At 39.3% G+C, this 14,506-nt stretch overlaps 1 protein-coding gene across 1 annotated transcript in view; it reads right to left on the reverse strand.

Moving 5' to 3' along the window:
• Positions 1-14,506, reverse strand: part of scap (SREBF chaperone) — a 161,111-nt gene that overhangs the window by 104,256 nt on the left and 42,349 nt on the right. The window contains exon 2 of the mRNA XM_028817467.2: positions 5,177-5,371. Within this exon, the coding sequence (XP_028673300.1) occupies positions 5,177-5,298 (122 nt within the window). The 5' untranslated portion in view covers positions 5,299-5,371. The remainder of the gene's footprint in view (positions 1-5,176; positions 5,372-14,506) is intronic.

Raw genomic sequence — 14,506 nt, forward strand, 5'->3', positions numbered from 1 at the left:
AATATGAGAAGGTATGCTTTTATTTAATTCACCTATTATTTGGGCAAGGTACACATTGGAACATCACTAAGGTTTCTGACAGTGTTTGTTGCATTTGAAAGTTATTAATTGAAATACAAGACAAAGTTTACCCGTTTGAAGCTTGTGACCCCAGTGGGTTAAATGTCTAGTATGCTCAAGTATCCATGGAATCCAAACTGTTGACTCAACATATTCCATAATTTGGAAATATGGTATATTCTGTAGCTGCTGCCTCTAATTATATGATCTTGTTATTTTCCTGAAACATAATTTGCAGATTAACACTACACTTCGGTAGAGAACATTTGTGGTAGAAAACTAACAAACTGCTCTGTTTATTCATCAATCCTTAAATCAGTCTACTTTCCTACTATAGTTACTAATTAAAATGAAAATATTATCAGTTAAAGTATGGCCCACTTTAATTAAGGGGGTTGATTCAGAAAATGAATTGTTTAAAGTAAAAGCCTTAAACAAATTAAACAACATCCTATAGTGTTATCAGAAGCAAACAGAATCCGTAGTCCTCGCTGACTTTTAAAATCTAAAAAAGTATTACTGAATTTACAGTAATCCCTCCTCCATCGCGGGGGTTGCGTTCCAGAGCCACCCGCAAAATAAGAAAATCCGCGAAGTAGAAACCATATGTTTATATGGTTATTTTTATATTGTCATGCTTGGGTCACAGATTTGCGCAGAAACACAGGAGGTTGTAGAGAGACAGGAACGTTATTCAAACACTGCAAACAAACATTTGTCTCTTTTTCAAAAGTTTAAACTGTGCTCCATGACAAGACAGAGATGACAGTTCCGTCTCACAATTAAAAGAATGCAAACATATCTTCCTCTTCAAAGGAGTGCGCATCAGGAGCAGAGACTGTCAGAAAGAGAGAGGAAAGCAAACAAATCAATAGGGCTGTTTGGCTTTTAAGTATGCGAAGCACCGCGGCACAAAGCTGTTGAAGACGGCAGCTCACACCCCCTCTGTCAAGAGCACAGAAAGAGAGAGAGACACAGAGAAAAACAAACAATTGAAAATCAATACGTGCCCTTCGTGCTTTTAAGTATGCGAAGCACCGTGCAGCATGTCGCTTCAGGAAGCAGCTGCACAGAAGGTAGCAACGTGAAGATAATCTTTCAGCATTTTTAGACGAGCGTCCTTATCGTCTAGGTGTGCGAACAGCCCCCCTGCTCAATTCCCCTACACCAGGATCAGAGAAAGTAAGCGCAAGAGTGAGAGAAAAGTAAGTTGGGTAGCTTCTCAGCCATCTGCCAATAGCGTCCCTTGTATGAAATCAACTGGGCAAACCAACTGAGGAAGCATGTACCAGAAATTAAAAGACCCATTGTCCGCAGAAATCCGCGAACCAGCAAAAAATCTGCAATATATATTTAAATATGCTTATATATAAAATCCGCGATGGAGTGAAGCCGCGAAAGGCGAAGCACGATATAGCGAGGGATTACTGTACATTGTTTTTGCCTTGGGGAAACACATTTTTCATTTACGAGTGTCTAAATACTTAGAACTTACATGAGTCTGGAGACTACACTTCTCAGTCACATATTCTTTATTCAAAAAATAAAGAACATGACTAATAAACTGAAATGGCATAACTTATTATTCTCATCTTGAATCATGTTTGACATCAATAAAAACCAGTAATCTCTTGCATAATTCTTTATTGATTTTACACTTTATGAAGTGGCAATACCAGATCATTTCTACTTACAAAACTGGTCTAATTGTGTCATGTTAGTTTGAAGGCATTACAGGAGAGTAATTAAGGCCTTGTCACACAGAGTCAAGTTCAACCCTGGCTTTTACAAATCAATTTACTGCTGTTGAATGAAAGAGGGACACAGCAGGTACAAACTTGTGATTTTCACCTTTACTAAGATTACATTTACACTTAAAAAAAAATATGTGAAGCCACAAAACTTTGAAGATGTAAAACACTGACCACCACAAAATAAAGATTTATTTCATTCAACTGTTACATTTAAAATGTAAAACTCGTAATGGTCCAATTTACTAAAAGAGTGTGATGACCAGTTACGGCCTCAAGCTGCAATCATGTGAGCGGACTTCTTTGTAGCAATGTCAAAGGCAATATGTTTCAGACTCAATGTGCTGGCAGTTTTTTATTTTCATATTCATAGTTCAAAGTGACCATCGTCATTCATTGATTTATTATTAATTTTTTAAACAGTCTCTACCACAGATATAAACAACTAGTGAGTTTTTTAACTGGGTACTGTTTGTTTTGGTCCTGTTAAAAAACACACAGTACCCAGTTTGATTAAGGACAAAATAAGGCAAATGTCTAAAGCAACACTGTATTGAGTCTGTCTCTGCTACAGAACACTGAATTACCTAAACTTAGGATACGGATGTTGTGATCTGGCTGGTTTGCAGGGTTTGATTTACACTAAACTCACCACTTGGAAATCAGACCAAAAAAGTACTCTTTAGGCTATATTTGTATTTAGTAAGTACTATAGCATTCCAAAGATGTGTAAGCTCTCTAGAATCGGATTTTTAGTTGCCCCTTTGCCTTTAATTTTTTGTTCCAAAAAGCCTCTAATGCAATGTGGTACAGTACAGTGAAAATGTGTGTTTTTGCCACTTTTAAATCAATTTTCCACAAATGTGGGGACATTTAAATTGTGCGACTTATTCACATACTACCCGAGTAAACATTGGCTCAACATGAAAAAAGAAAAAAGAAAAAAATAAATTAAAAAAGTACATACTTTTAATCTATTTAGTTATTCACATTGTGTATTCATATCTCACATTTTAATTTAATGTGACACAGTGTTATCAGGATTTATAGTTTACCAAAGGAATAACTCCACTGTAATCATTTTCAAACTAAAAGTCTACGAAAATGTCAATAAAAAAATGGAAAATTAAAAACTTTCCAGCACCTTAGTGACCTGTTACCTTAAATGACCAAGGAGTATTTTTCACAGCATGTACCATCTCATTATATTGCTTAATTTTAGTTTACTAACTTGGCTGATTTTTTTATTTTTGCTTCACAATGTTACTGCAAAGCATGCTTTAATTTCTTGCACAAGTACACAGCTGGAAGGTGGTATCTCAGGGGAAATAAACAACAAAAAATACATTCAGAATCAGGATTGTGCTTTTTGAAACAATCCTGGTAGCATGAATTATTGAATTACAACAATGATATTCTGTTAATATTTTTAACTGCACAAATATGTTAAAAAGTATATATAAAAACTGGTGTTTCAATGAAGGAAGAGAATCTCTTGAAGATGACAACAAAAGTAAGTAAAGTTAAGAACTGAAAAGAACCCTTAAGAGATGTGTTATACAGTTGGAAGACAATTCATATGATGTTGATACCATTAGACATAATAAAATCTTAAATAAGAGGTGTACAGCAATACCCATGTGAACACATGAACTGCGTTTGGTGCCAAGTGAATACCACTCTGCAGCTAAGTGCTTGGTTACTATGTGCCTGTTTTAATAGTTTTAGTGTTTCAGCTGCCATCTGACAAAATATGATGTAAAATTGTTGTTCAAAAGTGAATATTTTTTTCTCTTACCTAATGCACTACCTACATCATTCTGTCTCATTAAACAACGTCTGAGCACATGCAGAAAACCAGAAAATAAGCACCATCAATAAAAATGTTATACCTATACATGAAATACACATGCGTCGATGGCTTGCAATAACAACAGAGTCATGTGTTGATGAATCTTAGAACCTATTGATTGCATCTTATAAATAACTTGATTAAGAAATGTCAAAGCATGTTAATATACAGGAGAAAGAAGTCTTAAGGTCCATTTACTAGGTCAATGAGTAGCAAAAAAGATGACAATTACAGAGAATGAACTAATGAGACTTCATTTTTAAATTGGAAAGTTTGGCTGCAAATAAACACTCCTGTCTTTTCCTTAAATCTTGGCCAGACAATAAATAAAGCTTTCAAATTATGAGTGCTTACCATACTCAAGGAAGAGTATTTTTAAGTGTGCTGCCCATGCATTATGAACACAAACATAAACTTGAACTCATGAACAGGGAGCTAGCAAGTTCATGTATCTTTTTTTTGATTTGTTAATCTTTAAGACTGGTCTTGCATATTAGAAACCCATACAAACCAAGTTAAGCAAAATAACATTCTGGGCAGTTAGGGCTAGGGCAGGGTTATTTATTTATTGACTTTAGTATTGCATTGCCTTGCAGCTCACATGAAAGTCAAAGTAAACTTGTAACTGTATGCATGCAAATCAATCAGCCTTGCTCTGAGTGGATAATGATCATTTTGAAGAGTAAACACAAATATTCTGATTTGGCATCATACATCAGCAGTGACATTTCAGCACAGCTCGGTTGTTAGGCAGAAATGCTTTGGTTCACAAACATTTCTATTAACAACAACAGAATTCACTACTACAAAGTAGAATTAAGGCTAAAGTGAAATGTAAGGTTTTTAAGACAGTGCTAAGACCAGCAATGATATATGGAGCTGAGACATTGACAGTAAAAAGAGCACAGGAGAAGAAATTAGATGTGGCAGAAATGAGAATAATGAGATGGATGTGTAGCGTTACAAAAAGAATAGAATAAGAAATGAAAGAATCAGAAGTACAACAAAGAGGGAGAGATATCTAGGAAAGTACAGGAAAATAGGTTGACGTGGTATGCACATGTAATTAGGAGAGACGATCAATATGTGAGCAAAACAGTGATGGGAATGGATGTACAGGGGAAGAGAAAGCGAGGGAAGCCAAAGTGGAGGTGGATGGATAAAATAAAAGGAGACTTGAAGGAAATGGGTCTGACTGGGAACAAGATGCAGAAGCAAGCTGTATGGAGAAGGTTGATCAGAAGAAGAATAAAGGAGTAGAACACAAATTGTTCTAAAATTATGCTGCAGAATTTCAGACGTTCTCAGAAATAAACACTGCTACAAGAACTACTTGTTCCACAATGCTAAAGATAGTCAAATAACTGTTTCTTATTTACTTTTCCAACTGACACACAGTAATTCAGTATGTATTTGGGTAAACCTGAATAATCTCACAATAATTAAGATAAAATGAATGCACTAAACCAGAACACAAACACAACGAAGTTGTAACAAAGAAATTAAAACTTACCAGCATGCAAGAATACAAAAAGCAGTGAAGAGAATAATGGGAATTGGATAGGAGGCACATAGTAAACCGTGCTGATAGAAGGTATCAGAGATCTTCTGGCGGAGCCGCTCACTTAAGGTCATCCTGTGGGTCACGTGGCAGCCATCAGGGTACACGGGATAGACGAATGACAAGGTCCAGGGGTCATCCAGAGATCTGTGAAGCAAAGTATAAATTATACTTCAGCTGACAGGAAAACCATTTGGCTTTAAAAGAAACTGATTACTGTTGAAAAACAATACTTAACTACACGCGCTTAACATAACTACATCAATTATGAAATAAACAGGGAAAAACTTTTACATTTCTGTCTCTACCACATGACTACATACAGTATTTACCCATCTTACAGTCATAAGGTTTATAGTTATAGTCAACATTTCTTTCAGGAAATTCTTAAAAATCACATTGTAACAGGGCCACATAGGTATTGTTGTTTATAGTGTTGCACTCAGTCGCGTCTCGTCACAGCACCCCGTTTGAACTAATATGTGTTTGTTTAAATGTTGTCCCCGTAATGAGAAATGGATAAGGATGTTGCAGGTAAGCAGCGACCCCTGGAAACGTCAGAACCGGAATTTTGCCAGTTACATCTGGCTCGTTATTATTTAAACGGTAAGGAGAGACAGAAGAGGAGGGAGGAGAGAGACAGAGATTTCACCTAACAACAACTGATCATCGTTTTTCTGCCTTTATTTACATCGCGCCTTTTTCCCAGTTTGCTTCTCATTCAGCCGGAATCACTACAACACATTCATCGCCAGAAACCCCAGGGTTGGACATTATTTTCCACCATCACCGAGGAAGCGCGGTGAGATTGTTCTGTTTTTATTCGGAAGAATCAAACAATCATTTTGAACAGCCATCGGTATTTTGGACAGTTATTTACCCGGTCTCAATTTCACATTCATTAACATTTCAGTAATCATCCATTGGCATTATTTGTATTGTGTGTTTGTTATATGTGTGCAGGGGCAAGGGAGGTTTTGTTATTGTATATGTGGTGTTTTCACTTTGCTGGTATGGTGGAGGAATACTATATATATATATATATATATATATATATATATATATATATATATATATATATATATATATATATTACATACATACATACATACATACATACATACACACACAGTGGAACCTCGGGTCACGACCGTAATTGGTTCCAAAACTCTGGTCACAACCCGATTTGGTCGTGACCCGAAGTAATTTCCCCCATAGGATTATATGTAAATACAATTAATCCGTTCTGGACCGTACGAGCTGAATGTATATATATATTTAAACTTTTAAAGATTTTTAAGCACAAAAATAGTTAATTATACCATAGAATGCACAGTGTAATAGTAAACTAAATGTTTACTTACTACTTCTGTTTGGGCGCTCTCTCTCGCTTGCTGCACAGGGAATGCACAGGGAGAGACTAAACATGTGCGGAAATCATCGGCGCGTACGAACCGGAAGGGAAACTGGCTTGTTCGTCACACGAGTGTGTGGTCGTGAACAGATGCAAAAGTTTCGCAAACTTTTTGGTCGTAACCCGATTTGTACGTGGTCCGAGATGTTCGTGACCCGAGATTCCACTGTATATTTTACATCGGGGATTTGTATTATTGTATTTGTGATTGTGTTTTATTTAATATATTTCTGCACTTGTTTTACACATCTGATTTTGTTTACTTGTGCTTAACCTTTGATTGAGGGGGAAATATTATTTGTCAGAGATACGGCTTGGTATAAGTAGGTTCTCCTCAGCAATTTATCCAGGCCATGGTAGTGTGGCTGTCGGCTGGGTAATGGGTCGGCCGTTACAACATTATCATAAAGATAAAATTGTGAAGCAGCGCAAATTTAACAGATATGCTTGGAATATTGAATCCTTTAATAAAGGATTGTTTATTCTGAAAAACATGATATAATCATTTATAGTATTTACTCTATGTGGAGTTGGCTCATTCATCCATGTATTTTAATGGAGTTTTGTATAGGTTCTGTGGTTCTGGTTCCTGGATCCCAAAAACATGCATGTTAAGATTACTAAGCAGTTCTAAACTTGTCACACCTGAGTGTAAGTGGGAGTGGGTTAGTGTATGAGTAGGTGCTGTGATTAACTGACAGTCAGTCAAGGATTATTTGCTGTCTTATGTCTAATACAGTCAAGAAAAGTCCCTGGCAACCCTGAACCAGAGTAAGCAGGTTTGAGAATGTTCTGCTTGATTTCTTTACACTAATGAAATAGCAAATGGTATACAAGTTACAACACAAGCTTTAAATTATACGGTTTTATTTTGGGAAATGGATACATATGTCCTGGATGACTGGCACCTGTCCGTCCAGTTACTCATTGGGCTGGATTCTTTAACCACCATGAGGATGACCATCCATCTCAGCCCCAGGGGGTATACGGTGCCGGGAGAAGGGGTATGCGAATTCATACATAAATCAAAAGATCTGGGCTCAGAATTCATTGGTTTCTACGCGGCAGTGAGGAGCGACGCAAGAACCTCGGCGGCAGCCCCTGTGGAGGAACAGCCCGAAGAGGTGAGGCCGGTGCTGAAAAAGTGGGCTGAGGTGTGAACTGAAAAATTAGGAGTCGCCCGTGGGGTTACCTTCACTTGATCCACACCTCGGACGAAATTCCAGTAAGGCACCGAGAATACCGCGTTTCTCCACTAAAGAAGGGCATAATTAAAGAACACCTTGATCGAATGCTCGTCGAGGGAATAATCTAACCATCTTCCTCCTCCTGGGTGTCCCCTGTGGTCTTCGTGAAGAAGACTGATGACACCTATCGTTTCTGTGTGGACTACAGGGGGGTTAACAGAAAGACGAGCCTGGACGCATATCCCATGCCCCTGGTTCATGAGATTCTGGAGTCACTGCATGGAGCTGCAGTTTTCAGCACACTAGACCTCCGCAGTGGCTATTGGCTAGTGCCAATTGAAGAGGGGAGTAAGAGGAAGACGGCAGTCATCACCCCCGAAGGCTTGTTCCAGTTCAAAGTCATGCGTTTTGGGCTTAAAAATGCTGGGGCCACCTTCCAGCGGCTCATGGAACAAGTACTGAGGGGGTTTATAGGCAAGATCTGCTTTGTTTACATCGACAACGTCATTGTTCACTCCCCTTCTATTAAACAACATCTCCAGGACTTGAACACCATCTTCCAACGATTTCATCAAGCGCACCTCACGCTGAACATGAAGAAATGTACCTTCATTCAACCCCACATCCGCTTCCTCAGGCACATTCTTTCATCTGAGGGGGTCACTGTAGACCCCGAGAAGACCTTAGCCATCCGAGACTACCCCACGCCCACGGATTTGAAATCTTTACAACGTTTCCTTGGGTTAGTGGGGTGGTATCACAAGTTCATCCCCAGGATGGCTGATATAGCGGCTCCCTTGAACTACTTAAGAAAAAAAGATGTCCCGTGAGAGTGGACAACGGAGTGCCAGGACGCAGTCGAGCAACTAAAGAACCATCTTCAAAAGCCACCCGCTCTGGCCCAGCCAGATCCGTAGCTCACTTTCCAGGTACAAACGGATGCCAGCAACCTGGGGCTTGACGCCGTGCTCAATCAGAAAATACACCAGGCTGAACATGTCATCGCTTACGCCTCTCGAGCATTGCACGGCGCTGAGCTGAATTATTCGACAGCTGAAAAAGAGTGTTTGGCTGTCATTTGGGCTGTGGAAAAATGCAGACACTATCTGGAGGGGATTGAATTTGAAGTGTACACAGACCATCACGCTCTGACCTGAGTATTTAATCACCCGAAGACCTCCTCCCGTCTAACCAGGTGGGTACTCTGCCTCCAGAACTTTACGTTCAAGGTGACCTATCGGAAGGGCTGTGGCAATATCGTGCCTGATGCTCTATCTAGGGTGTCAGAGCCACTGGGGATGGTGTGTTTGGCAGAGGCAAAGAAGATGGTCCTCCCTCTGCCAACAAGCCTTCAAGACCTGGCTCAAACACAAGCCACCAGTCCATTCTGCCAGAACATCAGGGAGGGACTGCAGCAGCAGTGTACTGACCGGGTACACTTTGTGGACCTCCAGGGGGTTCTGTACAGCAGGGGTCCCCAACCACTGGTCCGCGACCCACTACGGGGCCGCAGCAGTCTGACAGCCGGGCCGCGAGAGAACTGCCGGCAACGGAGACTCACTCAGACTTTTCAGAACGCTTGGCGGGCAGGGCTTTGCAGCAGCGCAGAGAGAGGAGAGAGACCGAGGTGAGAGAGTATTAAAACAAAGTATTGTTACGGTCCCGACAGTTTCCCCATATGACACAAGTCTATAGAAATCACGTTACTACGAAGTACATTCAACAGATGCTTTCATTATAACGAAGTGACCTTAAAATGCCTGAATGAACCATCCACAGAGCAGTTAGATCTGTGGTCGCAGCTCAGATGTGCACATTTACACAATGATCCCCAAACAGAAACATTGTAAAAAAAATTCTTTCTTCAAACTTTCCACGTACTGTTTTTTTTTTTGCTGTTTTTGCTTTCTGTGGTTTTCAGTGATACCTTTTGCTTATTGCTCGTCAACATTTGAAAAACATTCATTGGAATTTAACTCATTGTCACCCTCCTATAGAAACGGCAGACACGAAAAAAATGATAACAGTGTTAATGTTTGTGATGTGCAATCTGTTGGAATGGCAAATGCAAAGCATATGTCTTTGTTATATGCAAAAAAAGAAGAAAAATATCAGGTTGCAAACGTATGCGAACTGCTTAATAACTTAATAATAATAGAAATGTTATGTAAATTGTGTATAAAACTGCCCCCCCCCCCCCGGACCGGTCCGTGGGAAAATTTGCATCTAATAAAATGGTCCTTGCTGTCAAAAAGGTTGGGGACCACTGCTGTACAGGACCACTCCATCCTCCCTTGGGGGTCTGCAACACCAACTAGTGGTCCCGGAAGAGCTCATCCCTGACTTTCTGAGTCATTATCATGACAGTCCTTTAGGTGGTCACCTTGGAAGGACAAAAACTATGTTGAAGATCCTGGAGGTTGCGTGGTGGCCGTCTGTCTGGAAAGACGTTTGCCACCACGTGAAGAAGTGCTTAACCTGCCAGCAGCTCAAAAACCCACCTGGTAAACCGGCAGGATTTTTACAATTGACAATCGCTGATGGACCGGGGGAGACTTTGGGAGTCGACCTGATGGGGCCCTTTCCTGTTACCAGCTTGAGGAAAACCATCCTGATAGTGGTGATCGATTATTTTTCGAAGTGGGTGGAGCTGCTTTCATTAACGGATGCCAAGACCAACAAAATATGCTCCACCCTGAAGAATGAAATCTTCACCTGCTGGGGGGTGCCAAAGAACATCGTTTCAGACCGGGGTCCGCAGTTCACGAGCTCTGTATTGGATTAACTTTATACAGCCTGGGGAGTGAAGAAAAACCTGACAACAGCTTACCATCCCCAGGCCAACATGACAGAGCGAGTGAGCAGGACCCTGAAGAACATGATCGCCTCCTATGTGGGTGAACGCCATCAGGATTGGGATAAATGGCTCCCCGAGCTCCGGTTTGCCCTGAACACCGCTGTGCATGAAGCCACAGGTGAGACGCCTGCTTTGGTTGCGCTGGGCAGACAGCTGAAGGGCCCGCTTGAGCCCCTAGTCCAGAAACCACCAGTTACAGTAATTTATTTAAACTTGAGGAATTACGGCAGAGAATCCAACAGAGGTTGGTGAGTTCGACATCCAGACATGCCAAGTTGTACAATGCCCGGCATAAGGAAGCGCACTTTCAGCTGGGAGATTTGGTCTGGATTAGAGCTCACCATCTCTCGGATGCCATCAAAAGGTTCTCCGCCAAGCTAGCGCCTAAATGGTTAGGTCCAGCCAAAATCATTTCTCAAACAGGTCCAGTCAATATCCAGATTCAAAGGGGTATCGGCACTAACTCCAAGCTAGACACCATCCATGTGGCCAATCTCAAGGCGTACTTCGGCCCTCCCTTGTCCAAGGTTGGGGGGAAGAGGAGAAAAGAGAAGGAGAGGAGAAAGGAGACCATTTTTTCAACCACGGATTCAACTTACCTGCTGTTTTTTCACATCGCGCCTTCGCACCAGTTTGTTTTTCATTTTGCCGGACTGTCTTCCATCCTTCATCTGCAGAGACCCCGGGGTCGGAACGTCATCCACCACACGCTGAGGAATCACGGTGAGGTTGCTCCAATTGCCAGGAAAAATCAAACAACTCATTTATCTATAATTCAGTCATCCATATTCAGGACAGTTTTTATAACCGGACTCAAATTCACGAACTTTCATTCCGTATATCATTCATTGTTGTTGTTCGTTGTTTGTTATATGTTACAGGGGCAAGGGAGGGTTTGTTGTATTTATATATGGTGGTGTCTCTTTGTTGCTGTGGTGGAGGAATATTTATATATGTATATATTTCTATTTTGCATTTGTCTTGTTATTTCATTTAATACAATCAATCAGTTTAATTTTACATATCTGCTTTTGTGTGCTTATATTTACACTGTCGATTGTGGGGAAAAAGTTTAATTTGTTAGAGGTACGGCTTGATAGTTAGATTTAACTTCAGTAAATTATCCAGGCCACAGGTCTTGGAGGTGTAGCTGCCGGCTGGGTAAGGGGTCGGCCGTTACAATTTTTCAGAATAATCTCTTACAAGACAGTAAGTTATTGGGTATTCAGATGCAGACAATACCCAGAACAGAATAAGGGAAAACTTCTAGTAACATACTCTTGCTATACTAGTACTCTGTGGCACTCTTAAGCAAGTTTAGATACTACTAAGAAAGCACACTAGTAGTATAAACTGCAAAGGTTCAGACTGTCACAATAATGTATCCATGCCATATGCCAGGAAAACTACAATGTAGCTCCATGAGCCCAAATTCTTCCCATGATTTATCCCATGGGAAAATGTCATGTACATTATATGCAATGAAATACTGAATGGAAAATAAACAAGGAGGCTGCTGTTGTCAGGATCTGCTCTCGAATAGCCTGGAGGCTGGCCACTACTTCCTTGCAATTCTTGTCTGTGTGCCAACATATCACTGTTCAAGAGGACTTTGTCTCAAGATCATAGCTCGAAAAAAAACTAATTAGTTAAAGGAGGATAATACTTGAAATAACTACTCCAAACTACAAAATTCTGTATGTATGTAGAGTCCAGAATACAAAGTTTAAAAAATAATAGTAAACATGCTAATATTTATCTAAACATTTTAGCTGGCATCCCCCTTTCATTCAAGGATTCAGGATGAGAGGAGGATCGGCTATGTGAATGCATGCTTGAGATTACTGTGTTCATAGGCACTGCATTTTATCAAGCACAATATAAAAATTTATTAGAAAGACTTTTATAAAAATTAATCAAAACAGCAGAATTTGAAATGGTAACCAACGTATTATATCTTAGTGGCTTACCTTTGCTATTTATAATAACAATAGCTGTTCTGTGATATGCTGAAACAATAGATCCCCTTTATTCTATTTTCACATTTTTTCAGAATAACAAGATAATTGTACTTTGGTGCCTTTTAGAGCCTGTCAGCTTCTTCAATAAAATAAACCTCTTATTAAAATTGTGAACTTTGTAAACGGACAAAGGCTAGGAAATTAAACAATCAGCAGATTTATTAACACGTCTTTTGTTAATCACCTTTTGTGATTATCGCCATGTCAGTCATCTTTTCCAAGTTCACTAGTGCTTACATGATAAACTGCAACCAGATAATCATCATCATTAATTAAAGATGCTATAATTTAAACACAGCAAACAAAATGAAAAATTTTGTTATATGGGGAGCTTGGGTTAAAGGATAAGTTCAGTATTTTTCAAGTTAAAACTATTTATTCATAATCATGGTATATATTAATTTACCAGGTAAAATTGTTTTCTAAACTGAATTGTTTTTTATTATTTAAAAAAATACTTTGTTATTGCAGCTTACAATGGTGCTTAATGGAACCCAGCATCTATACATGATAAAAAAAAGGCTCAAAACTTAGCAAATATCAACTTTTCCAGACAAAAATGTTATTGAGTACTAATCCAAATCTTAACATGCACACTGCAAAACAGTTTATACATATCAAAAAAAGCAAACCACTGCTGTGAGATTTAGATATTAAAAAAAAAAAAAAAAAAAAAGACTTGGCTGTGAGTCTCATATGTATTCACCAAATTCCCCTTTCATCTTACTTCTGTAGACAGCTAGATAATAATAAGGGCCGGGGGAAGATTACACTTGGTATCTTCCCTATATGTGATCATATCTTTCCAGCCTAGACTGATACAGTAAAGCACATATGTGCTTCAGTAACAGAATATTGAGCTTACATAGCAGACAATGAAGTTACAAGAAATTAACGAATATAGGCATATATCCAGTGCTTAAACAAGAGAAAACCAGTTTGGTGTATTGATGTGTACTGCCTCATTTCAAACCCTGAATACATCTATTTATCCATCCATCTTCCTAACACACTTACCCAGAGCTGGAACCTATCCAAGCAAGCATCGGACAAAAGGTAGGGACAATTCCCAAAAGGAGTGCCAGTCCACTGCAGCGAACACAAACACACACACACACACACAAGCCAATTTAGCAACGCCAATTCATGTTAAGTTTAAACAGGCTGAAGTTTAGTAAGTTCAGTACAGATATTTTAACATGGGCAGAGTGGGATGCCATTTCTGCCTTACAGCACCAGGTCCTACATACACTCTTGTCTTTTCCAGTGGTTTCTTTTTTTTTTTAAATGGCAAAAGTCAAGTGGGTTTGGCTCTTTAAATAAAAAAAAATTCTATGGCTTTTATTAAACATACGATTCAGTTTAATTAGTTTAGCTCAGATTTATTTATTTATTGGAGGTTCAATTAAATTCATATGTGCTGCATGCATATCACTTTGTGGTCTATATAAAGTAATAGTACAAATTGTTGTTGGGGGTTTCAATGTTGCGCTGTCATAACTGCACAGCTGTTGCAAGCCTACAAACAACCAATAAACATATCCTTACCTCAAGAAAATAATACCAATAATCTGATGAATATTTCTAGGTTCCTTATGTTATCATAAGGATGCCTCATAAATGCAGAAGGCATATCTCTCTATTATAAAAGAAAATCTTCAGATAAGACAAGACTATTGCCAAGAGATTTTTTCAAGTCCCGTCCTCCTCTCAACCATTTCAGGTTAATGGCAAATTTGTTAAATGCGCATCAATAGACTATGCTGAAACAGGTGGTGGTGATGTAAGTTGATGTTTTCATCT

The sequence above is a fragment of the Erpetoichthys calabaricus genome, chromosome 13 (genome assembly GCF_900747795.2).
Source record: "Erpetoichthys calabaricus chromosome 13, fErpCal1.3, whole genome shotgun sequence".
Classification (NCBI taxonomy): domain Eukaryota; kingdom Metazoa; phylum Chordata; class Cladistia; order Polypteriformes; family Polypteridae; genus Erpetoichthys; species Erpetoichthys calabaricus.